The sequence below is a fragment of the Toxoplasma gondii genome, chromosome VIII (genome assembly GCF_000006565.2).
Source record: "Toxoplasma gondii ME49 chromosome VIII, whole genome shotgun sequence".
Classification (NCBI taxonomy): Eukaryota; Apicomplexa; class Conoidasida; order Eucoccidiorida; family Sarcocystidae; genus Toxoplasma; species Toxoplasma gondii.
In genome coordinates, this window is record NC_031476.1 from 1,863,441 (window position 1) to 1,887,587 (window position 24,147).

At 52.3% G+C, this 24,147-nt stretch overlaps 3 protein-coding genes across 3 annotated transcripts; 2 read left to right on the forward strand and 1 right to left on the reverse strand.

Annotated features, from left to right (window-relative positions):
• Positions 1 to 927: 927 nt before the first annotated feature.
• TGME49_232120 (hypothetical protein) lies at positions 928 to 14,463 on the forward strand (the record flags this gene model as incomplete). The annotated part of the gene is made up of 13 exons (XM_018780319.1): positions 928 to 3,682; positions 4,388 to 4,575; positions 4,842 to 6,064; positions 7,043 to 7,770; positions 8,332 to 8,468; positions 8,868 to 9,018; positions 9,624 to 9,704; positions 10,272 to 10,390; positions 10,896 to 11,043; positions 11,918 to 12,032; positions 12,616 to 12,787; positions 13,423 to 13,503; positions 14,281 to 14,463. 13 exons carry the CDS (start codon positions 928 to 930, stop codon positions 14,461 to 14,463), a joined length of 6,081 nt encoding a protein of 2,026 aa, XP_018636823.1.
• Positions 14,464 to 16,900: 2,437 nt separating this feature from the next.
• Positions 16,901 to 21,099, forward strand: TGME49_232130 (hypothetical protein). The gene is made up of 9 exons (XM_002368042.2): positions 16,901 to 17,025; positions 17,288 to 17,347; positions 17,687 to 18,459; positions 18,597 to 18,665; positions 18,795 to 18,911; positions 19,188 to 19,337; positions 19,471 to 19,548; positions 19,819 to 19,905; positions 20,179 to 21,099. Exons 3-9 carry the CDS (start codon positions 17,890 to 17,892, stop codon positions 20,446 to 20,448), a joined length of 1,341 nt encoding a protein of 446 aa, XP_002368083.1. The 5' UTR covers positions 16,901 to 17,025; positions 17,288 to 17,347; positions 17,687 to 17,889; the 3' UTR covers positions 20,449 to 21,099.
• Positions 21,100 to 22,612: 1,513 nt separating this feature from the next.
• Positions 22,613 to 23,746, reverse strand: TGME49_232140 (hypothetical protein; the record flags this gene model as incomplete). The annotated part of the gene is made up of 1 exon (XM_002368043.1): positions 22,613 to 23,746. The coding sequence occupies one exon, from the start codon at positions 23,744 to 23,746 to the stop codon at positions 22,613 to 22,615; it is 1,134 nt and encodes a 377-aa protein (XP_002368084.1).
• Between the last annotated feature and the right edge of the window lie 401 nt (positions 23,747 to 24,147).

Consider the following 24,147-nt stretch of genomic DNA (forward strand, 5'->3'; position numbering starts at 1 on the left):
TCGTGGGTTTTCGCTGTTTCCTCTGCATGCATAACTATGCTCCTTCCGGTTCTTCATCCGGGTGTGTGTATGCGACGGGGCTCTGCATTTTTGCCATTTTTGCCGGCCGAGCTCCCGTTTCCCCGTGGTCGATTTTTGCCGCGCGAACGGCGAGAAAGCGACACCGCAGGCAAGCGGAGACTCGTCTCGAAGGGGTCTGTGTCAAAATTTCCGAGGAATTCTGTGTTCCACGCGTTCTGCCTCTGAAAAAGACTTCTCACCGATATACATACACACACCACCAGTCAGCTGTATGCCCCCCGTGAAACAGCCAATGCGTTTGGCTTGCGAGCGCGTCTACCGCTCCTGCTGATTTTCGCGTCCTTTTCCCCAAACTTTCCCGCTTTTTGTCTCGAACTCGCAGCTTTCTCGCTGCCGTTCGGCCGTCTAGCCGCGGGCGCCGTCCCCTTTGTCGTGTGTGTGTAAGGCTGTCGAACTCGCGGCCGTGGACAGGTTCCTTCTGAAGGGCGTCTCAACGCTTTCGCGCTTCCCGGAGTCTCGACTCCAGTCGCTCCTCCTTTTTTGCCGCCTTTTCTCCCGTCGTTCCGATATTTTTGCTTGCGGAGACCTCCTGTCTCCTCTGCCGGAGTTTCCGCGCGTCCAGCTCCTCTCTAAGAAGCATTTTTTTCGCTCTGTTTAGGTGCCGCGGTCGTCAACGAGGTTTGGACGGAGGACGCGCGAACTTCTTTTTCTTGCCAGTCTACGTTTTGGCCCCAAGTCGCTTTTAAGAAACGCGTGTAACCACGGACGCGAACCAAGCGCAGCAACTTGAAGGCCGTCTGAAGCAGGAACGGGGGCAAGGTGCTGGCCTTCAGCAGTCTGCGATCTCGAAAAGGTACTCCCCGTCGGCCATGCTCCAGGCGCCTATTCTAGACTTCTTTTTCTCCGATGGAGTGCAAGACGCAGAGGGAGACAGACGAGACTCTGCTTCTTCCCGGAGGAAGAGGTCTTGCCTCTCTTGGAGCGCAAACGTTCTCTGAGCACTCCTCGGATCGAGACGCCAGTTGCCACCGCCCGAACCTGTCTGTCTCACCTCTTTTCAGAGAACATGCGTCTGCAGATCGGCGTTCGTTCCCCTCGACAGGTCGGTATTTGTCGGGAAGATGGGGAGCCTCCTGTCTCGTTCTGTGTCTTTTCTTGCCGGCGTTTCTTCGACATGGCGACAGCAACGCTCTGTCGAGCCCCCTCGCTGTCGCCTGCGCCCACACACTGCCAACGGAGGGACGTGGAACAGTTTCAGAAGGAAACCATAAACATGTCAGGCCTGTAGACGAAGCAGTTGAAAGACATCCTCGACAAACGAAGAGAAAGGCTTCTCTGGGAGATGAGGATCCTTCAAAAACCGGGATATTCTCCCCCACAGACTGGCTACCCCACATAACCTTTCCGGCCTCTTCCTCTCCTTCCCCTCCTTCTTCCTCTCATTTTTCCTCTCATTTTTCCTCTCCTTCTCCTTCTTCTCCTTCTCATTCTTCTCCTTCTTCCTCTCCCTCTTCTTCTTTGGAGCATGATTTGATCCACTCTTCACCTGTCTTGTTCCGCGAAGGAGATGAAGGTGCACAAACGCGACTTCCCGCTGGAGATGGAGAGAGGAAAGAACTGCTGAGAGCGTTTCTCGCTGCGCCTTCGCTTGCCCCAGATCCCGAGACATCCGCGCAGAACCTGCACCCGCAAAACAGGGTGCACAGCAGAGAAGCGCGAGGAAGGGAAGAAGAGAGAGGAGATGGTGATGTGTGGATGAGAGGTTTTTCTCCTGTGTTGGGTCGAGGTCCTTCCCCGCAAGATGGAAACCGAATTCTCGGTAGAGACTCCTCGTCTTTCCGCGTTCCGTCAGGGGAGACGCTTGACGCTGGAGATCCGCGCTTTGCTTTCGAGGCCCACAAAGACACAAAAGATCCTCCTGACGCGTCCTTCTCTGCGTCTCCTTCCCTCTTCCTCTCGTCACTGTCGGATTCCTCAGAGGCGAGAAGTCGCCTCCCCTGGCGAGTTTTCATCGGAAACAAAAATACGCCTTTACGCATTCAAGTCGTGTCTGGGAAGAAGTCCTTCTCTCGACGCCTAGAGCCTGCGTCTTCCCCGTCTTCTCTTTCGCGTCTCTCCCTTTCTTCTTCTCGTTCCTCTTCTTCGTTGTCTCCGTCGTCTTCTTCGGACGCGAGCCTTCCTGCGGTCCCTCGGGAGGATCTCCTGGAGGTGCATGCAGCGCAGGCGTTCTCCGGCTCCCCAGAAGAGAGCAAGTTTGTGGTGCTGGACACCGAGCTTCGCGGACTTCTTCTCACAGCCCTGTACGACATTCTCCTGTTTCTCTTGGCCCTCCTGTGCTGGCTGCGGCTTCGGAGATTTCGTGGAGACCATCTCTGTCTCCCTCCAGATGTCTGGCGAGCGTCGCTGTCCCTCAGGGAGCCCCCCGTGCTCACCAGAGATCTCTGCGCTGGCTCCATTCCGGTACCTGCTGCTTCACATCCTGTCTCTGAAGCTGTCCGTCCCCCCTCTTCGTTTTCTCATTTGTCTTCTTATGTGTCTCCTCAAACGTCTGCTCCTCCTCAAACGTCTGCTCCTCCTCAACCGTCTTCTTTTCCGCATGCGTCTGCGTGTCTTCCTCACGCGTCTCCGGACGCCTGTCCGCTGTCTCCTTCCTCTGCGGTGTCGTTCGTCTCTCCTCCTTCGGATTTGGAGGCGGGAGGCGTGGAGGGCGCGTTGGCGCTGGAGGATTTCGCTGGGCCGGCGGCGAGGGGATCTGGGCGAGAGGGTGAGGGAAGGGAAGCCGACTGGCGCGGCGGTCCGAAGGGAGCTTTTTCGACGCCGCTGCATGCGCTGAGTCTGAATCCGCCGCTGGTCGTGCCGCTCCTGTCTCCGCTCGAACAGAGACAGGCGAAGGACGGAGACAGGGCCGCGCGGACCGCGGCAGTCGTCGAGAGAGTCGAGCCGAGCTTCCAGGTGTCTCCGTCGCTCGCCGCGCGGCCGCCGGAGGCGGGAGTCCACGGAACGCAGGTCGACACTCCCGCTGTACAGTCACCGGAGGTGAGAGGCGAGGACAGCGAGTCTCGCCAGTCCTTCAGAAGCGCGCGTCGATGGCGGCCGTATCATAGCTTCAAGGTGTGTTGTCGCTCGGCCTTGAAAATGTGGAGAACGTTAAGAGACATATACCTCGCGATGGAGAGTCCAGTGGCTCTGCTGCACCGGAGGTCATGCTCGGAGAAGAAGAGAAGAAGAGACCCTCGCGCAGAACAAGCCGAAGCGCGCCACAGACACCTGACCGACCCCACGCACCTGACCTCAGAAAAGAGCAACGAAGAAGAAGGCGGAAGAAGGGAGAGCAGAGAAAACAAGCGAGAACAAAAGGAAGAACAACAGAGAGAACAAGAGGGAAAACAAGAGAGAGAACAAGAAAGAGGACGAACTGGATGGAGGGGGATGCCTCCTTCAGTGTCGTGCGTGGAAGACTCGAGAGAGGGCGAGGGACGAGCAGAGACACAAAGACCGCGCTCTGGGTCTTGGGAAGGCAAACGATGGCTTTTCCGCGAGCTCTGGCGCACCGCGTCCGAGGGAGACGAACTCGATTTCAATTGTCTCAAAGGAGACATGGCTGTCTATCTCCACTTCCTCAGGACGGCCCGGGCATGTTGTCAGGCCCTCTGCATTGCAGGTGAGAACTGCAGGACTTTTCCTCTCTTCTCCAAGTCCAGTTAACGACTTCTCCCCAGTCGTCTCGCTGTCAAGAGGAGGCACACGAGATAACGTCTCCAGAGAATTTACTCCACGTAATGCATGTACATATACGAACGTAAGGTCTGCAGATGTGCGTTTTGACGTCTGTTCCCGTTTGTGTACGTTTGAACGCAGGTTTAGGTCCATTTTGTCGGGGGAAGGATATTTAAGGTGTGGAGGAGAGTCTGCATATGCTCATGCAGGCGACTTGTAGAAGCCAGGCTGCCTTTTTTTCTTCTGTGTCTGGGTCGCGGTGTCTTCTTCACAAACGCATAAAAGCGCTCACACATCCGCTCTCTTTGTACATATACGCAACTGTACATGTACGTATCTGTACGCGAGCAGACACGTAAGTATTCAGATTCGGAGGGTACGTACAGAGAGATTCGTAGAATCGATAGACAAGGATACGCAGAGCGAGCAAACGCAGAGCGAGCATATGCAGAGCAAGCATATGCAGAGCGAGCATATGCAGAGCGAGCAAATGCAGAGGGAGGTCGACAGCTGCGTGCAGCTTCAGGGTGACAGAGACAGGTGGAAAAGGACAGAAGGTGTGGAGTTTCGAAGGTCGACGTAAGTGAGAAGAAGTCTTTCTTCTGGGTTGTAGCTTTTTGTTCACGCTGCGTTTGTTTGCGTCTTTCAGGTTTCTTGGTTCTGATTCCGCTGTACGTGGTGGGCGAGAAGCCACACAGAGAGTTTTACACTTTCCTCGACATGTGCACCGCGGTCGACAAATCGTCCAAAAGCGTTCTCTGGAGCATGTACGGAGTGTCTTGGATCTTCTCCGTGATGGTCTACTACGCGATCTACCAATTCTGGCTGTTCTTGAAGGTACCGACCGTGACAAGATTGCACATTCTTTTCTTTCTTCTTCCCTCTGGATGCGTTTCGGGTGTCTGGTTCGTTCTCCCCCCTGTCTGCTTCTGTCATTTGTCCTCACTTCCCCGTTTTTCTCGGTGGACCAGACAGGTGCGTCTTCCGTCTCTCTGCCCTCTTTTCTCCTCTTGCATGCTCCGAAATGACTTTTGCTCAACCGTAAAAAAAGCGATCTCCCAACACTCGCTGCCCTTTTTTCTTTGTCGGCTCTCTTCTGGCAGGCGATTCGCAGCCAGCTGATCCCGGCGCGTCCGTCGGTCGGAGCTCAAGTGTCTCCTTTCCGCTTTCCCCGCTCGACAGGGCACGGCTGGTGTGCGCCGCAGGTCATCGGCAGGCGATCGCCGCTGAGTGGGCCTTTGCCCGCGTCTTTCGCTCCCGCGTCCACGACATCGACAGAAGAGGGTACGGCGCTACCTCCCGCAGCAAAGGACGCTTGTCAGGAAATGCCGACGCTTGCGCCGCTCCGTGATCCTTCACAGCATTCTACGAATACTCCACATCCTCACCCTCTGCCCCCCACCCCCCTGTCTTCTTCCTCGTCCTCCTCGTCTTCCTCTGCTCGCGGGATTTCCTCTTCTTTTGCTTCTTCGTTTTCTTCTTTTCCGCCTCGAGGCGACGGTGCGTGGCTGGCGCCGCCACAAGCCTTCGCGGTGATGCTGACGAACGTCGATCGACGCGTAGTGGATGCGCATGCGTTCGCCGCGGCCTTTGTGGACCTCCACCAACTGTACTGCAGTGTGTGTACACCCGGGCGCATGCGGCAGGTGCGCCTGCTGCAGGCGGAACAGGCGAAGAACGCGCGAGAAGGGAGACGCCGAGGCCGGACTCAGGCTCTGGGGACCGACGACTCTGCTCTGCTGCTGCAGGCGGAAGAGCGACGCACAGACAAAGGCCTCGAGAGCACTTTGTCTTGCTCCGTTTCCGACAAGCAAAGAAGCCAGCGACGAAGAGAGGAAAGCGCCAGAAGTCGTGACTCAGACACCCATCTTACAAGCAAAGCGAGAAGCAGACAGAAAGGCAGAGAGAGAAGCGGAGAAGGCAGTGGAGAGAGAAGTGGAGGGAGAAGAGAAGAGCGAAGCAGAGAGGAGGCTGAGAGCAGCGGAAAGGGGGGACAATGGAGAGAGGTGGTTGGCGCGAAGGCCGTGAGAAGCGCGTCGCCTTCGAGAGCGACGGGGGCGGGAGAACTGGAGAGCGACAGAACGAGGCCAGAAGAAGAAAAGCAAAAACTGGAAGGCAGAGAGAAAAACAAATGCTTGCACAAGTCGCCGAGCAATCCTGAAGAACTTACGCGGCTGGGGCAGACACATGCAGACCAAAGAAACTTTGACAAGGGGGATAGCGACTCAGAAGAACTCTGCTCCTGCTTTGTCCCCGGCTCCATCTCCTGCAAGTGCTCGTGCGTCCTCAAAGTCAGACTCGTCATGCAGTGCGGGAAGCGAACATGGTGAGAAATCTCTGATGCACACACACAGGCACATGTATCTTTTCTCTCTGTGTCGATCCGTCGATCTCGAGACCCGTTTAGCTCCGCTTCTGTCTCTGTGCCTATCTGTATGCATTTATCTCTACATATCTCTGCATATGGACAGACGTATCTATTTACAGGAAGACATAGAAATGTACGTAGATGTACATAGGTTTGAATAAAAAACAAAGGTCGACGTACAATGTTTCAGAGAGATTCATGGATGCAACTGTAAATTGTTCTTACAGAGAAACAGGCATATGCACATATATCTGTATATATATATATATATATATGTAGATATATATATGTATGTACCTATATATATGTAGATATATATATATATATATATTGATGCATACATGTATATACATATATGTATTCATATGCAGATGTGTATATGTCTCGTTCTATACATGCCCTTCCGCCCTGGCGGTCCCTGCGGTGTGCAGACGGCCGGACGCCTCCAGTCGACGACTTTTCGAAGTTCCGGGGGAAAGGGAATGTTTGCTGGTAGTTGTTTTTGCCTGGATCTCCACATTACTTTACGTTTCACTGTGTTCCCTTATGTTGTCAGTGGGTTAAATTAGTTGCATTTTTTATCACGGCCTACAGCAGCTGTCTCCGCCCGGTCTCCCTTCTGACGCCGGTTGCGCGAGAATATTTCTTGAACAAATCCATCTTCTGCTCCACGTTTTGTCGCTGCTTTCAAAAGCTTCTTTTCCAAATGTTTGCAGCATTTTCAAAGACGTTTTCAAATTTATTTTCAGCGTTTTTCCAGGATTGCGCAGTTTCAGTTGGTCGAAAGACTGACTTTCCATGTTGTTCTCGCAGTTTGGAAGACGTTCTAGAGATGTTTTCGCGAACCTTCGTCGCACTTGGGGAGCATTGGTTTTCACTCATTTCCACGGCTCTGTGGCATTTTGAGGGATTACAGTTTTTTCACCGTGTCTGCAGCGTCGATGACACCCTGCCGCCCCGAACATATCTTCGCCTCCATCCGCCGGCGGACGGGGGCGGACTGGTGTCTCCGAGCGCCCTCCGACTGTCTCCAGGGACGCCTCTGGCTTCTGTCTCAGGATTCGACGGATCTCATTTCCACGGCAATTCGCTCGGTGCCTTGGCGCTTCCTTCGTCGCAGGAGATCCGCCGGGCCGCGCCGCTCGCAGCGTCTCCGTCGCCGTTCGCGCGAGACGGCCGCTTGCCGCCGCTTCTCTCGCCGGCCTCGCTCTTTCTCCACGACCGCTCAGCTGTATGGACACCCGAGGAAGATCGATTCTTTGCAGGCGAAGAGGCGCAGGATACACCAGTGATTTTTACCCCCGCCGCGCACCAGCAGTCCAGGAAAAGGGGATCGACGCACGAGCCGGGAGAACGAGACAGCGAAGGAAGAGGACAAGCGAGAGAACAAGGAAGAGAACAAGGAAGAGAAGGAGGAGAACAAGGCAGAGAAAGAAGGAGTGAAAGAGAGGGAAGGGAAGGCGAGGAAAAAGCGGGAGGTCGCGGATCGACACGATGCTGCGGGTGTCGAGGGAGAAGCGCCAGATGTGACCGAGACGATGAGGAGAGAGACGAAGCTCCAGTCTCGAGGCGACCCCCATGTCGTCCTCTCGCGCCCTACCGAAACGCTGGAATCGCCTTCGTCGTCTTCGACAACCAAGTTTGCGCCAAGGAAGCACTCCACAGTGCGTTGTTTGTTGAGTCTGTGTTAAACTGAAATCCCCACAGTGTAGCAGGATGGACAGATACCGAGCTGCATGCATTCCTAAGCATATGTAGATACTTTTGTATTTACTGCTGTGTGCATATATTCATGCATATTTTTATATACATATATATATATATATATATTGTATATATATATATATGTGTATATTTCTGTGCATATTTATGTAGATTTCTCCCTCATTACGTACATGTGTAGGCATCTCCCCTGAGGGATTGTCGGTGCGTCTTTGCATGCATGGGCATCTCGGATTATGGTGTCTGTTTCGATTTGTCTGAATGTGCAAGCACGCAAGGGACTCTCGAGTTGCTGCTTCGAGTCCGAGTTTCGGGTCGTCTCTGTTCCGGTCGGTTGAGGGGAAATGAGGTTTCTTCAACGGTGACTGTGTTTGCCTCCTTGAAAAGTGAAGTCTGGCCGCAACATGGAGAACGGAAAGTCGATACGCGGTCCGCAGTCGCCCGGGAGGATCGACAGCAGTCAAACGGCGGCTGTGTCTGCTTTGCATGTTTTTCTCTGCCAGACTCTTATCGGTACCGCGCCGCGAGTCGCGCTCAAGGCCGAGACGCCGCTGTCTCTTTCTCCAAAGTTCGCTTCTCGCCGGCTCCCGCCCCGTCCGACGTCAACTGGGAGCATCTGCATGTGTCTCGCCTCAGTCAGGTACGAATGGTTTTCCTGCCCTTCTCACTGGCGATTATGGAGCCCAATGCCTCGTTCTTTTTCTCTCAAGTGCTTCCTTCTTTCTCTTCGCTGTCTTGGTTTCTTCCGTTTCCGTTTTTTGTATTCTCTCTTCCTCTTCAGAGCCTTCTTCCTCTCACTCTTAAAAACGCACTTACAAGTTGCTTCTGGTCTCCGTCCTTCTCTCGACCTGCGACTCCTCACTCTTTCCCTCTCCTCTTTCGAGCGGCGGTGGCACTCGACTTTTCTTTTTTTCTCCGTTGTGCGCAAGTTGCTCTGTCGCTCGTCTTTCACTGAGACACGGCTGCGTCTGCCCAGGACTCACGCCGTTGTTTTCCACCATCCGCGGTGCGTTTTCTCCCCGCGTTTCTCTCTGTCCAGGTGAGCCGCGTAGTGGGGTTGAACGCTCTCCTCGTCGTGCTCTGCGTGACAATCATTTCACCAGTGGCGGTGTTGAATGAGTTAACACCCATTGTCGAGTCCATCGACGAACAACTCATCGAACACCGCCTGACGCGTCTGACCATCACCGGTAAGGAACTAAAAAAACGAAAAAAAACGAAAAAACGCAAAAAACACGAAAAACTGACAGACAGCTCGCACGCAGTGCACAGCCACCCTCACGAGACGCACATAAAAACATATTTATTTAATTAGTTGTATGTATATATATATATATATATGTTTGTGTGAATATTTGCATATATATAGGCATATGTCGGGAGATATTCGGGTGGGCAAAGAGAGACTGAGAGAAATCGAGTTCGCACGACATCTGCGTCTCTGTCTTTCAAGCGACAGCAGTGCAAAATACAGACACACACACACACAACTCATCTGATAAACATATATGTATATGTATATATATATGCATCTATATACGTATATGTATCCCTGTATTTATTTAGATATATATGTAACGAAAGCAGAAATGTAAGCTATTGATGTAGGATTGACAACAAGGAGTACGCGTGGAGATATCTACATAGGGAAGAACGTAGAGTCAAGGAAGTGTGTCTCTAGATGTTTTGCTTGTGCCTCGGTGCCTCTTGAGGGCAGAGGAACGGGATGTCTAGACAAGAGAGTGAAGAAGAGCGCTCAAGCCTTTGTGCAGTTCCTTGCTTTTCTGTGTCTCAGCCTGGCTGCCGCCTTTGATTCTGCTCTGCATTAACAGTTTCGTCCAGCCGCTCTTGGTGTCCTACGTTGCTGCCGGATCCGGTAAATCCTTTTTCCTGGCTTCTGACGCATTCCAAAACGTCTCGCTTTCTTTTGAGAAGTTTCTTGCATCTGCAGATGGATGTAATGCATGCACACGTTTATCGATGCACGTAAATACATGTATATACCTATACACATATACATACATTGCACGTAAATACATGTATATACCTATACACATATACATACATTGCACGTAAATACATGTATATACATATACACATATACATACATTGCACGTAAATACATGTATATACATATACACATGTAAATACATTGCACGTAAATAGATATGTATACATATTCACATATACATGCACATGTATTAGTCGCATCTGCTGTTTCGCTCCGAGCACCTGCATGGGAGTGAAATCGGTTGAGTTGAGTAGGCGCGCATGGGTGTGTATCGGGGTACGCGTGTGTCTCTCTTCATGCACAGATAGTCCTGCATGAAAGCATGCACTTTTCTAGGACGTTCTTGTGCTGGAGAAGTGAGTGTGTGCAGTTTCTCGAACTCTTCGCAGCTCGCGCAGGCGAGGGCCGCTGTGTTGTCGGATGTATGTACAGGGTACTGGCTCAAGTCGGTGGAGACGGCGTACACTGTGCACGGCAACATCGTTTTCCAGATTTTGAACACTTTGGTTATTCCTCTTCTCTCGCTTTCGTCCATCGACTCGGTCATGCGGGTGAGTTCGGAGGCATTGCCAGCGTCTCCCGTCTGCAGAGAAGCTGGAAATCGGAAGTGATTCCGAGAAGGTTTTTGTGGCTGTTGGCACCCAGAGACGTCGGTGACCCTTTCAGGTTTCATGGCGTTCTCCGATGCGTTTCCATCTTCACGGAGACCGAGGAAACGCGAAGCGTAGTATGTTTGAGAGTGCTCCTTTTGTTTTTTCTCGAAGCGCGTTTCAAACATCGCGGCTGGTGCACATCTCTTCATCATAGAGCGAAAAGGCGTACGCGAGTCCAGGGACAAAGCGTGGACGCGCCTCAAGTGTACAGACACATGCGGGATGTGAGGCAGATCCCGCCGAACAGTGACAAGCCATGCAGAAACAAATTTTCGCAGAATGCCTTTGAAATGTTGGTTCTTCGTCTGCGCTGCCCGTTCTCTGAGACAACGTTTCAAGACCCTCTTTCCAGACTCGTGGACGCTGGCTTTTCTTTTTCGCTATTTTTCACCTGCTTAAACAGATCATGTACACAAACGAAATACGCGACTGGTCGTTGATTCTCGGCTTCACCCTCATGCACTCCAGTGGGAGTTTCGCTCTCCGTTACCTCCTCAATCTTACCTTCCTCGGAACCGCCAACGAAATGCTACAAATCTTCCCTCTCATCAGTAAGTCACGACACACACAAACTATATATATACACATATATATACATATATATACATATATACATGTATATGTTTCTGTGGTGTTGTCTATGTAGGAATATATATATATATATATATATATATATATATATGTAGGGGTGCACTCGTAGAGTCCATCTGCAGAACCGAATGTGGCGACACAAGCTCACACAAGTAGACTGAAATGGATGAAACCTTGTGCATACACGCACTTGACAACGTGCACACAGTGCATATATATATATATATATACATGTATATATATATATATATATATGTATATAAATGTGTGTGTGCAAGTGTGCTGCTGCATCCACGTTCCTCAGGAATTCTGTGTCGCCAAGAAGCGTTTCAGGAGTCCTCTCTTTCTGATGGCAGGGTTCCGATGTAACTGCCCCCCTTCCCGCCGGTGAAACTGTGTCTGCACATTTGCGCCTTTGTGAAGTTGTTTTGTTTCGTTTCTCAGAGCGCGGCCAGGCGGCTGTGTGAAATGTTGTTCTCTGGTGTTTTCTCTCAAGAAAGCAAAGCCCCTCTCTGTTAAAGCAGCTGTTTTTATATCGCTTGCGAGTGGCGTTTATGTGAATGCTTGGTGAGGCGCTCTCGTTCCTGAAATGTCGCCTTCTTCTCACGGATCGAATCAACGCGTCGAGATGTTTGTGTGAAAGTCGTTTTCAGTTCTTCAGTGAAACTCTGCGTAGCACCTACTCTAAATACGAGTCCACGAGCGTTTGCAGGATCTCCGCAGATCCTTCATCCCGAAGTCACACGACTGTTTTGCCGTCTTCTTTTCTCCGGCTTCTTATGTCGACACATAAAAAAAATGTGAATCAACGATCTCCTGTGCACCGATCCGCAGTGTCTCGCATCGATACGTACTTTTACGGTTCGGCGGAAAGACGAAAGTACCCTTTTGATATCGGCTACGCTTACGCACAAGCGCTCTCGGCTTTCACTCTCGTCCTCATGTTCAGGTGAGACGAAAAACAGCAAAGGAATTTTTTCGTGTGTTCCTGGTTAACGTTAGAGGATGGTCTTCGTGAACTGTCTGCTGCTTCGAATATCCGCATATACATTTATGCATTTATTTTTAATCAAGTGTACCTATATGTATGTATATATACGTAGATATATATATGTATATGAATATGTTGCAGCGAGCCATGCATGCGCGTGAATGGGATCTTTGGAGTCTGTTTTGTGTGTTTTGGAAGGTTTGGATGTTTTTTCGCTTCCGCAATTCCGGTGGGCGAGTCTCCAATACGGATGTTTGACCATTGAGACGCCTACTTGTCTCTCCAAAGCGTATTTGCACTTCTACATTATAAAATATATATATATATATATGCATATATACATTCACACAAGCATATATATATATATATATATATATGTATATGTATATGTATGTATGTGAATGCATGTGAGTGTGCACAGGTATCCCCGTTTGGGTGTGTGGGGCTTCGCTGTGCGTGTGTGTCGTTTTGGAGGGCATTCCCCGGCGTTATTCCCTCACTTCCGGGTGCTCCTTTCCGTTGCGTTTGTGTGTTTGCGCAGCGTGGTCGTCCCTTTGATCCTCCCCCTGGGCATTCTTTACTTTTGTTTTCGGTACCAAGTTGACAAGTACAACTACATGTTTCACGTCTACGCCGACCTCGACTTCAACTCGAACGGCACACTCGCTGTGACAGCTATAAAGTACATGCTCTTCGCGGTCTCGTTCATGCAAGTGAGGTTCCCAGGAGGACGCTTCGCCGAGGCGAGAGATGTGTGTGGTGGAGAAAAGACCTGTCTCCGGTGAATGTGCGAGTCTGTCGCTGTGTCGCGTTTTCGGTAAAGTCGATACACGTTCCCCGTCAAATGCTAGTTGGTCGCATTGGTCGCGGCGACGCGGCTCCGTCTCGGACTGTGCAAGTCAGCGTTTACAGCGTGAATATCTGCACCTCTTGACTGCAGCGATGCACGATGGAAACAAAGGACATCAACTGAGGGGTTCGGGAGTGTCCGCGGTTCTGTGTCTACAACAAAATGTCGTCTTAACCGCGGAAAAACGAAGGAACTTGGATCCGGTCAACAGAAACATTTGAGACCCAAACGATCACTCGAAGCCGTAGTGGTACTCAGAGTCCAGACTCCCAAGGTACCGCCGACAGTGCGTGTGTGTGTGAGTGGCGCGGGTGAGCGGTCGCGAGAAAGGCATGCGTTTTGCGGCGCTGTGCGACACTGAGGACATTCCACGCCGGTTTGCTGTTCTAGGCTCAATGTCTCGATTGTTTCTGTTACACGGGAACAACGTCTTGGGTGCGGTCGGGATTGAACTGTGGCTGAAACGGTAGTGGCGCTTGTCTTTTTTGTGTCGTGCAGTTCGCCATGGCTGGATTTTTCCTCTCCCAGGACGACACCTGGATGCCTGTCGCCGGCGGGTTCATGTTGTTTTTCTCTCTCGTGAGTTCTGCACTGAGGGCCAAACGGTTTTACCTCAATTCTGTGAGATTACGGAATCATCGGTCTGGGCTCGTTAATGCATAGACAGTTCCGTCTTCCAGCTTCAAAGTACGCATCAGGGTTGCACCACGCCGTCGGTCTGGTTCGTTTTAAGAAGGCTTTTCGCTCTGTATACAAAAACCTTTTGTTTCCAGCTTCGTTTCCCCGATGCCGATAACGTCCAAGAGCGGGTTCCAGTATTCAATACGTAGACAGCATTCGGTGTCGTGTGTCCTGACTAGATTTGTGCGTCACAGTTTTAGCAAATACCGGCGCTACTTATGCGTACAGGCATGTCTATGCGTGTAATTGAGTCTTTTGGTAGCCATTTGTACGGTGTTTGCATTGAGACTCCATTTTAACCGCAGGTTCAGTAGAGAGGAACGCCACAAGTGAATTCCCAGTGAAATGGCGTACACTGCACGAACCTGATGGTGTGACTAGGTAGCCGGGGACGAATCTGCAGAACATTCCGGTCGTTCGCGTCTAACATAAATAACCGAATCTCAACGCAGGTAGTTAGTTTCAATATTTTTTTCGACAGTAGTGTTATTCCACAGTGGTATGTTCTAGCCGGAGTTCATGCATTACTGCGTGTGTGTGTCATAATGGTCCTTTGTTTCCTTTGTAAACCGACGCGGCGGTCACGCGTTTGTAACAAGTGTTTTGTCGGGAGGCTCGCGACCTGCTTACAAATTGCGCAGCCGTGAACTTTTCTTTGTGATTCTTCTTTTGCAGATGTCCTGGGTGACCCTTTTGTGCTACTCCGTCGTTCCACCAGAGTCCATCAGTGCCAGAGAAGCCTCGCGCCTAAAAAACAGCGAAGGCGTCCAAGTGCTTCTCCCGCGGCAACGGCAAGAACTTCGAGAGGCTTATCGGCAACCGTGTGGCATTGCTTCTGTCTGTGATTGTGCCGTTTGACGAATCAAGATGCAGTTACTTAACAGGAAAATGGGAGAGAAACGCGCAAGAAGAAGACCTATAGCGAAACGGTATCTGGCGCACAGCTCACGTTGCCTCGATCGTGTGCAGCAGCACCCGTTGGATTTTTAGCACGATGTCGAACACAGGCATGCATCTGTGTCGATTTGAGAAAAGAAATGCATGCAGAGACTTGTTAAAACAGGAAAAGGGAAAACTCTAAGCAGATGTCCATCGTGGTCTTTGTGGGTGTTTTATGTAGAGAGGCACAATAGTGTCAGGCAGCTTCACTGGCAGCGATTCGGGAAACGATTCCGACTTTCCAGATGCAGAACTGCGTTACCGGCAAAAACACCAAGTACACAGAAACCCGCTTCTGGGTTCGTGCTTTTGGAAAGGGTTGGACACGGTGGTTGCGTGAAACTACACGTTGGTCTCTCCCACGCGTCCTCAGAAGCAAAAGTAAAAGTGAATAGGCGCAGAAGTACGCAACGGTGAACACCCTGGAACGAACTCAGAGTACGCATATTCTGGTCTGCAGCACTGTGACCACATATCCGCACATGTTTTAGGCTTTGTCACCTTTGAAATAGAAAGTCTTCATTTGCGACAGGGCAGCGGAACATCGGGTGAGAATCAGCGCGGGCCACCAAACGGTGGTTGTGGGCCAGTTAGGAGCACTAGGCATGACAAAAGGACATTGGAACTTAGATTTCGTTTGAGCGAAATGAGTGCCCGCGAAAAAGAGAAGTGTAGAGGAGCGAGCAGATGGGGAACTCCAGAGAAATTAGCATTATTACGGCGGGAAAGATTCGACAGTAATGCATACCCGACAGCCGCAGGTATCAGCGGTCGTCTGCGATAATAAAAAACATTCGTCACAGGAACAGAAGGAATGAATCATGGCGGAGCTGATTGTAGTTAAATATGACGAATCCAGTACGTGGAAAGAGGTTCAGAATAACATTTTCAGTGGATCAGTCGAAAAGTTAGTTGGCAACATGATGCCAGTTCTCATTGTGTATTCGTTGGAAGAACATAATTCTCGATTCGCAGAAAAAAGACGACACTGCCGTACACCTCCCATATAGAGAAGCCTCTTTTGACGTGAGAAGAGACATTCGACAAGATCTTTGAGGAAAGATATAACGAGCGTCAGAGTTTCTAACTTGATTTTCCGGTTCGCGGCGGTGTACAGCTGCAGCGTCACGAGGACGAGCTGCGCTCAATCACAGATAGGCAAATTCTTCACACTCGCTGTTTAGTTCTGCGTTTACAATTGACTGTGATAAGAACAATCATCGCAATGTCAACACTAGATCCGCCGTGACAAGGTATATGCGTGGAAGCGCATCCGTGTGTGTATACATACGATGCATAATTTCTACTGTGTAGCAAGTCGTAAAAAGGATCTTTTAATGAGATATCGTGGAGTCTCTTTCCGCCCTTGTAATTTTCGCTTGCCAGTGTGACACGGTCCTCAGTTTCTGGTCCAGTTTAAAGAACAGCAGTCCAGTCTTCAGTGTTTTCTTTAACTACAAACTAAAATGGCGGCTCGTGTAAACAGACACTGCTCGTCTCCAGATTTTTGATCGGTTGGTACCGAATGTCAAACTCATTACTCATTAACACATAAATCCTACAGGAATGAACTGTGATTGTGTTTCAGTGCCCCGGAGTTGCGTCGTGAGAATCGCGGTGGAAGTCAACGAATCCATTTCTGAAAATTGTGCAGAGTCTGCCTAGCAGATTGCCATGTTACGGCACTACTTTCACGCGTTCTTGCCATGAGCCAGGAACGCCGCAGTTTTGTTGGGGTCTATTGTTTTTCGGTCATGCTTGCTGCTTACAATATCGGCAATCGTTTCTCAGTGTGTCTCTTAACATTACTGGAAGGTCTCGCTTACGGTTCTGCGATGTGGCAGCAAGGGTTGATGCTTGGACGACTCGGACGAGTTATGGGCTGTGAATATTTCAGCCTAGTAAGTCAAGTTGGGTATATTACCCGGATGCTCTAGGAAACGACGTCTGGAAACCGGGTTATGCAGTTCTCTGCATTTACCCTCGTCATTTCTAATGGCCGTGCGTCGCGTGTCAAGGATGTTTACAGTTTACGCTGCGTGCTGGGCTGTTGCCATGCCTCTTGAGGAAAACGTTGGCTAGCTGGTGTTAGTCCTGTTCGCCTCATGGTGCCGGTTTCGAGAGGAGACACAGCCGAGCTTCATCTTCCAAAATTGCCTCGGCCTCATGAGTCTTTTGTCGGAAGGCGTCCGCGCGGAGTCGCCGTCGACAGCGAGCTCGATTGACGGGTCGGATAGGCCCCATGCGCTCGTAATAACGGAGAGGCCAGCACAGAGTGCGCGGACTGAGGCCGGGAGTTTTCCGGTGTTCGGCATCTTCTCTTGCAACAGCGCCACAGTTTCCCCGATGTGAGAGAGGTTTCACGTTTCCTCGCTTCTTTGGTTTGTGGGAATTTGCAACGGACTTGGCAGAAACGAAGATTTCTGTCCACCGTCTGTCCAGCCACTCGGGTCCCTCGTCGGCTGCCGCTCCATAATTTTTGTAAGTCACGTTGCGCGCGGATGACCACTCTGTCAAGCGTCCATTTTTTTCCGCGCCACGGACTTTGCCAGTCAGCCCTCTCTACTTCCGCGTCATTTCTTTTGGGCTTCGGCTCACTTTGCTCGCTCGAACTACCGGTTCTGTTATCCCCAGTGCATCGACCGCTCGAAACCAGTTTCAGCGAAGTGCCGCCAGCTGGCCGCGCAAACCCGTGCAACTGTGGTGAATGTACAGCTGTGCTGCCTTGCATCACTTGTGGCAGACTTGCGAAGGCGTTTTGAAACGTGTTCCAAATTTTTTGTCGTCTGCGGCTGCACACGGGGTGAGATGGTAGGAGGTACTGCCATAAGTCCACGGGTTCTTGCTTCTGTGATCACCTCCCGCTCGTTGCTCGGTGACCAACTCGCCAGCCGTTGTCAAGTAGAAACCGTGTTGGGTTCGTGTTCTACGGCGCGTGAAGCGTTTCTCACCTACCTGTCGTCCACATCTCCCGGTTGAAAGTGCCATCGCTTCTCTTCCTGTGCGACAACGATCTCTCCCGTGGCTCTCCCGTGACACTGGCAAAATAGGCGTGGTTGTGCAGGTATCTTGTTTACCGGCTCTTCCGCGTGGCCGACTCGCCCCACGAAAATCTTCTGTTCGTGTGCTATGTGATCTGCAGAGTCTCCCTCGGCAACGGCTACCACGCATTTCGTCAACGCTTGCATCCGGCTCTGTGCTATAACTACCACGCGGGCTTCTTCGCAAGGTCTTTGGGGTAATTGTCCGGGAAGCGCCTCCTGTGCCAACGCCTTTGCGTTTTTCTGCCGTCTGGTCGCACACCTTTCGTAGAATTTCGTCGAATTCCCCTCTCTGCAAGTCACCATGGATCCACGCGGCCAGCCCGTCGGCCCTGCGCGTCCCGGCGTCCCCCCGCAAATGATGAGGCCTCAAGGCGGCCCCCCGCCGGGCGCATTCCCTGGAGGCCCGCGTGGCCCCGCCGGCGCCCCGTTCGGAGCCCCCATGGGGCCTGGTGGCCCGATGGGCCCCCCCAGAGGGCCTGGCCCTCAGATGGGCCCACCCAGAGGCCCTGGACCTCAGATGGGCCCACCCAGAGGCCAGCAGGGACCCCCTCCCCCTGGAGTTCGCGGCCTCATGCCCGGCATGACGCCGCAGGGTCCCCCTGGAGCTCGCCCAGGCATGCCGCCCCCCGGAACAATGCCTATGGGCCCCGACGGCAAGCTTCGCATGCAGCCTCAGACAGCCCCCGGTGCACCACCTGCGGGGATGCCTGGCACCGGCATGCCCCCCCAACAAGTCCCCAGGGGCCCCATGGGGCATGTCGGAGGCGGCACTGGTGGGATGCCTGCTCCTGATGCGCGGCAACCCGTACCGAGCAAGACCGACTCACACGGCCTCCAGCAGAAGGACCTGGCGCAACGCTCGCGGAATCTGGTGAGAGGGGAGACAACTCCAGAGAGGAAGAGATGTGGAGTTTGAGATGACTTTCAGACAGCGTTATTTCTGTCCTTCACGGAGGTCATGTGACCATGTGTGAGTGTGTGTGTGTGGTATGTTTGTTCGTTGCTCAGAGGACACTGGAAGACGACGAGAGGTCCGACCATCAGTTTGGAGAGGAAATTCTGAACAAAGGCCTGCAGGTGAGCGCGAAGCATTTTCGGGTGGAACGAGGGACGGTGGTGGGGTGAAGGCGGAGTTTTGGCCCCCCGAAGAAGGCGTATTTGTGTGTACAGACAAAGCAGTTTTTGGCTGTGTCCGGTGTTCCGCAGACATTTGCACGTCTTGTCGCTCTGAACGACGTCGGCGACCTAGGGGCCTGGAACGGGTACACCTGGAAATCCAGGCGCCCTCCTTCAGTGTTCTTCATCAATATCACCCACGACCCTGTAAGTTGAGCTGAACTTCGTCCAGATCCCGAAGTCGCCTCGGCAAAGGCCGTGTCTCGAATTGCAAGCGGATCCCGCCACCGGTGGAATAACCGAAGACCCGCGAAAACACACACATACGTAACCGAGGCATCTGAACGGCTACTCTTTCTCCACTTAGCCACGGACATTGGAATGAACAACGAATTCTTACGGTGACGTTGCGTTTAGCGCACGCTCCGGAAAAGCCTGGAATGCACAAGGCGCACATGTGGGGACTGTCCGTATGTTTTTCAGGAGGGTCGCCTTTGGGCCGTCACCGAGAGCAACGAAGTTGGCAAGCTGACTGTGAAGGGCTTCAAGGCCATTGGCCACATCGGCCAGGAAGACGTAGTTGACATCACGTTTGACCCCAAGGACGGCACCTTGTGGGCGATTAACCGCGTCGTAAGTCTGCAATTCTTCTTTGTCTACCAAACGCTCAGGCACTTGGCGTGGTAGCATTCGAGGGACTCGACTCTATGTAAGAGACGGAGTGCAGAAAGAGGGTGCCAGCGATGCGGATTCGCTTTCTTTTCAGGGCGAACTTCTGCACTGGAACGGCTACACCTGGGACAAGAAGTACCACGCTGGCTTCCACAAGCTGAGGGCTGCGACTGTAAGTATTGTTGCAGGTGCTGTGCGTAGTGAGCTAATTAGATACTAAAACCACTGGCAAGCGTCACTTGAGTTTAGGAACCACTAGAAGATATCACGGACGGGACATCTCCCCACGGCATGTGTTTGAAAGGAGCGTAGCTTTTCGTCAGTTTTCGCCGTATGCATTTGCATTGTTGTTTTGTGGCACCTGAGCTGTCTCGGGAACCGTCTCCGTTGAAAAGGATTCTCAAGGGGCGAAAGCCGTCTTGCTGGAGTTTTCTGTTTGCAGTTCGACAGAAAGGGCAACCTCTGGGTCGTCAACACCGCAGGCGAAATTGCCATGTGGGACGAGGAAGAGCAGCAGTGGGATCTCAAGGTAGGTAGAATCCTTCAAATTTTGAAGGACGTGAACTGTATACGGAGTACGTGTTTGGAGTAGGTTTTATGCGTACTTTAGAATAAGGTCTCCGAATATAAAAGTTCATCCCCGGAACTTTCGGGTGTCTCCGTCTTTTTGTTTCGGGGTTTTACTCGTGGTCTCGGGATAAAACTCGTCACCTTTGGAGTTCGAGACCGTCGCTGCGTCGACAAGTTTTCAGATGTCCGCTTACCCTGCTGCGTGTTCTTGTTGGCTGGCTGTACTTTTCAGAAGGTTCCAGGAGCTACACGTTTACACACGCTGGCGTTCGATGAGAACAACAAATTGTGGGTTCTCGGCAGCCATGGCGAACTGATGCTGTTGGCCGCCAACCGCTGGGTCGTGTACGGCTGGGTGGGATGCTGGAAGTTCAGGGACATTTCGTTCAGGTGGAGCAAAACCGCGATTGAGCAACTGCGGGCAGTTCGATCTACGGGGACAGTGTTTGGTGGGCGCTCTAGCGCTCTCGCTGACCGGCTGCCGGTGCCGCAGGGTGCATAGGCCAGTGGGTTGTCCACCTTCACCCGCAGAAAAAACCAGCCGTGAAATGCAACGCCTTCGCTCGCAGGGGCAGTTTGCAGCACTAGCACTGAACTCTGTGGAGTTTTGTCGCCAAGAAGGAACGTGTGGCCACAGACGAAGAGTTGGGAAACGTTGGTTTCCTGGCCATGGGACCTAGACAGTAGAGCTAAGAGTCTGCGGTTTAGGTTGGGATTCGACTGGTGGCGACTAGGGAGTCGCGGAGCTGCGTCATTCCTCAGCCAGGAACGCTGAAGCAGAGGCACATTCGGGGTGTTCTAAATGCAGTTGTCGCTCTCGATGGTGGGAGCAGGTGCGTTCTTCGGTGGATTTCGACACTGAAATCGTTGTTTCTAAGTGAGTATAGGTCATGTGCTGAAACGCCCTCGGGTCTTTCGGGATTTCAGAAGTGTGGGCTGAGCACCGGCGTGCAGCCAAAAAAAGGCCAAGCAACACTCTGAGAGACCCACAGCTCATGTACTTTTGTCTGCTGTTACGCGCATTCGTGTACGGGATATGTAAACTCTATGCACCGTCCGACTTGTCTGAGTTCTTCGACTTGGGCAGCGCCGTGCAGGAAGGTGTGTTTTCTTGCGAGGGAAGTCAGAGCAGGGTGCGTCACCTCGTCGAGGGACGCCTCTCGCTACCAGAGGTTTACGTAGAGACCGTCGTTAAAACGCGCTTTGAAGTTGTCACGTGTAAATCAACATGAAGTTTCTTCACTTGGCGTGGGAAGTGGCAGCCTGCACACCTGGGTGTCACAGCGAGAAGCGGGCGATCATCATGAGCCACTCCCGCGGGGTACACGTGAAGTCTTCGTGGCGCGTGTCGTTTATAACAATTGCAACGCTGTCCGGAACGGACGAAGTTTAAACGCCTTCGGTTTCTAATTTTGAAAGGACCATCAGAACGCAGCGGTTTGACTGCGGTGATTAGCGACAGCAGCGCAGCCTCGTCGACGAGACGATCTGTAGTGATCTAAGGAAACGTGAATCACGGCGAAACAGTTCGATGCGAAAAGACCATTTGAAACCCGTTACTCGGCCGGTGTTTTGCTCCACACACGATGTCAGAGTTGTTGTAAAGTCGCCTGGGGTAGCGTACCCACGGCATCGCGTTACACGAATACTTGCTCTGCTAGGTTTGCAAGAAGATGGAAAATATCGGTTTCCCTCGAAAAACGAGAGCGTTCATCCGCCAGTGCGGTGCCCTCCACTGTGACTCGCGGAAACCTACGATGGCGCATCGGCCGTTCAAGCAGAGAATCGGATTCTAATGGACGGTCTTGTCACGGATGGCCACTTGGTTTTTTAACAAATTCATCCCGTGGTCGTCATGACCACGGGATGGACACATTTCAGTGGTTCCCGAGTAACAAAGAGGCTTAGTTTCGTGAGGTCGGTTATGGGCAGAAGTACTTTATGGGAGAGAAGTCTTCTGGGACGGTGGAGGAGCGTAGTTCGAGAGGCAATTTCTCGAGGCTGATGCTGGCAGGGATCGGATTCTGTGATGTTTTCCCGGCACACCTCTGTACTCCAAAGAATGACATGTCTCTTACCGTCTAGATATACTTGACAAGAACACACAGCACACACCAGGGAGGGAGCGCGGATACCGTTTCTTACTGAGGTATTTTGTGTTGTCGGCGGCGTTGTGGAAGCACAGTGTCGGGAGACACGATGAAATGGACAAAGAGACACCTCGAATGAAGAGCATGTGAGAACTGTGTTCTCCCCAGAGGGGGCGACTCCGTTAGTTGTGAAGAACTCATGTGTGCCAGGCGTTCAGGGTGAGCAATGCAAACTCCAAGAGGTGTACATTGGAATCTGCAGATGGGAATGCACACTGCGTCTTCCGAGAATGTGAACAGGTGACGGACAAGGGAGTTCCGCATGCGTTTATGCTTTTAAGGAACGAACTCGAGGCGCGGAGAAACCTGCGGGTGGTTGCCTCGCTCGCATCAGAGCCGCTGCATTCTTCGTGGCGGCTCAACACAGAACAGAGCGGTGCTTTCGACGGCGTTGCTTGACTCCCGCACGTCCCGCATCTGCGTACGCCGAAACCAAATAGCGTAGAAAGCGTTGCCTTTTCAAAAAGAAGTGTATTCGTTTTTCGGGTCGACAGTAGGGAGGGAACCGTCCCCCTCTCAGTCCCAAGGTGGTTCGTCCTCTGAGTTTTCTTCCAAGTCCAGGTGCTCTATTTCTTCTGCGCGTTCTGCTGCTTCGGCTGCCCGCTGCTCGCCTTGCGCGAGAATGGAAACGATGCCTCTCATGCGGCAAGTTTCTCTTGCCTGTCGCAGGCGATCCGCTTCTTTCTCGTCTCGCTCTTCCCGCTCGACCTCTTGCAGCTGTTTGTCCTCAGGCCTGCTGGACTGCAGCTGCTTTCTGACGAGTTCCTCCGCCTCCGTGCCTCGCAAGTGTCCCTCCCGAAACAGCTGCAGGCGTCTGCGTAGCTTGCGTTTCCGCTCCTGCTCGGCCATTTCGTCGACTCCAGTTTCGAAGAACTTCTTCCGATTTTCCAAAACAGGTCCACACTGTTGCGGACATCCCTGGTGGCAGCCGCTCCAGACGACGCAGCGGGCGGCTTCTGCGCCACACCACCGACACTTCAACTCGTCCGTTAGGTTCTTCCCGAGACCTCTGCAGTCTTCTCCACAGAACTCTCTGCAGTCCCAGTCTCTCGTGCAAAAGTGCTCGGAGAAGCGACAAAGCTCACAGTGCGGCTTCAGCGGGCCAAAACCGTAAATGTCCGTCATGCGAGCCCACCGCTCTGGAGTTAAGAAATGCGGAATTGCATCAAACGGACTCTCTGTGATGGGGACCGCTCCGGAGTTCGGAACATCGCCGCCCGACTCTCGACTTGCTCCCGTAAGCTTTGATTCTCTTTCTGTAACTGTTCGAGAGTCGGGAGCACTGCCAGGAGATCGCCCGCGTGCTCCCGAGGAGATAACTCGTCCCTCGCGGGGTCTTCTTCCATTGTGGCCGACGCCACGGTTCGTTTGTGTCGTACCTGCCTCAGCGAAGTCGGAGAAGACATCTAGGACAGGTGGGCGGAACGGACATGTTTCGGGTCCGGAAAAAGAATGTGCAAAAGCCGAGTGCTGGTGTGCGAGTCTGTCTCCCCCTTTGTTGCTTTCGAGTTCTCTAGGAGTTCTACTATGGACTTCCGTCACGACCGTCGTGTTCGGGAATGTCGACCCTAAGGCGTCTTCACTCTGCGCGACACAGATGCCGACGAGCGCGGCGGCGAGAAGTGTGCACACGCCGGTGCGAACAAACATGATTTTCTTTGTCCTGTGAGGAGCTACCGGAACACACAAATGTGCGAATCGAGCCCGCCGCGCTGTGAAACGATGGACTGGGTTTTAGACACCTTTTCTACCGCGGCGAACTGCCTTCCTGCACTTAAACCTGCAGCGACAGCTCGTCAAAAGCTCCCTGGGACAAACCGCTGGTCAAGAAGAAACTTGAGCGACTTCGCAGAGGCTTTTACAGATGCTAAATCCCAGCCATCGGACAACGCGAACTGTGACTGGCGGCGCTGTGGGCGCGTGCGCGAGGTTCTGTACTTTGAACTGTTTTTTAACTGCCCCGCCAGGCTAACCAGCCGGGCTGAAACTGAATCTCCACAGACGAGTTTCGTGGAGATGCAGGCAGTCTGAGGAAGCCCCTCTGCGACCGA

Bases quoted from the DNA above. Each gene is read 5' to 3' on its own strand.
- TGME49_232130 (XM_002368042.2), top strand. From the start codon at position 17,890: ATGGATCCACGCGGCCAGCCCGTCGGCCCTGCGCGTCCCGGCGTCCCC. The intron at 19,549-19,818 runs GTAAGTATTGTT...TTCTGTTTGCAG, and splicing joins ACAAGCTGAGGGCTGCGACT to TTCGACAGAAAGGGCAACCT. The intron at 19,906-20,178 runs GTAGGTAGAATC...TGTACTTTTCAG, and splicing joins AGCAGCAGTGGGATCTCAAG to AAGGTTCCAGGAGCTACACG.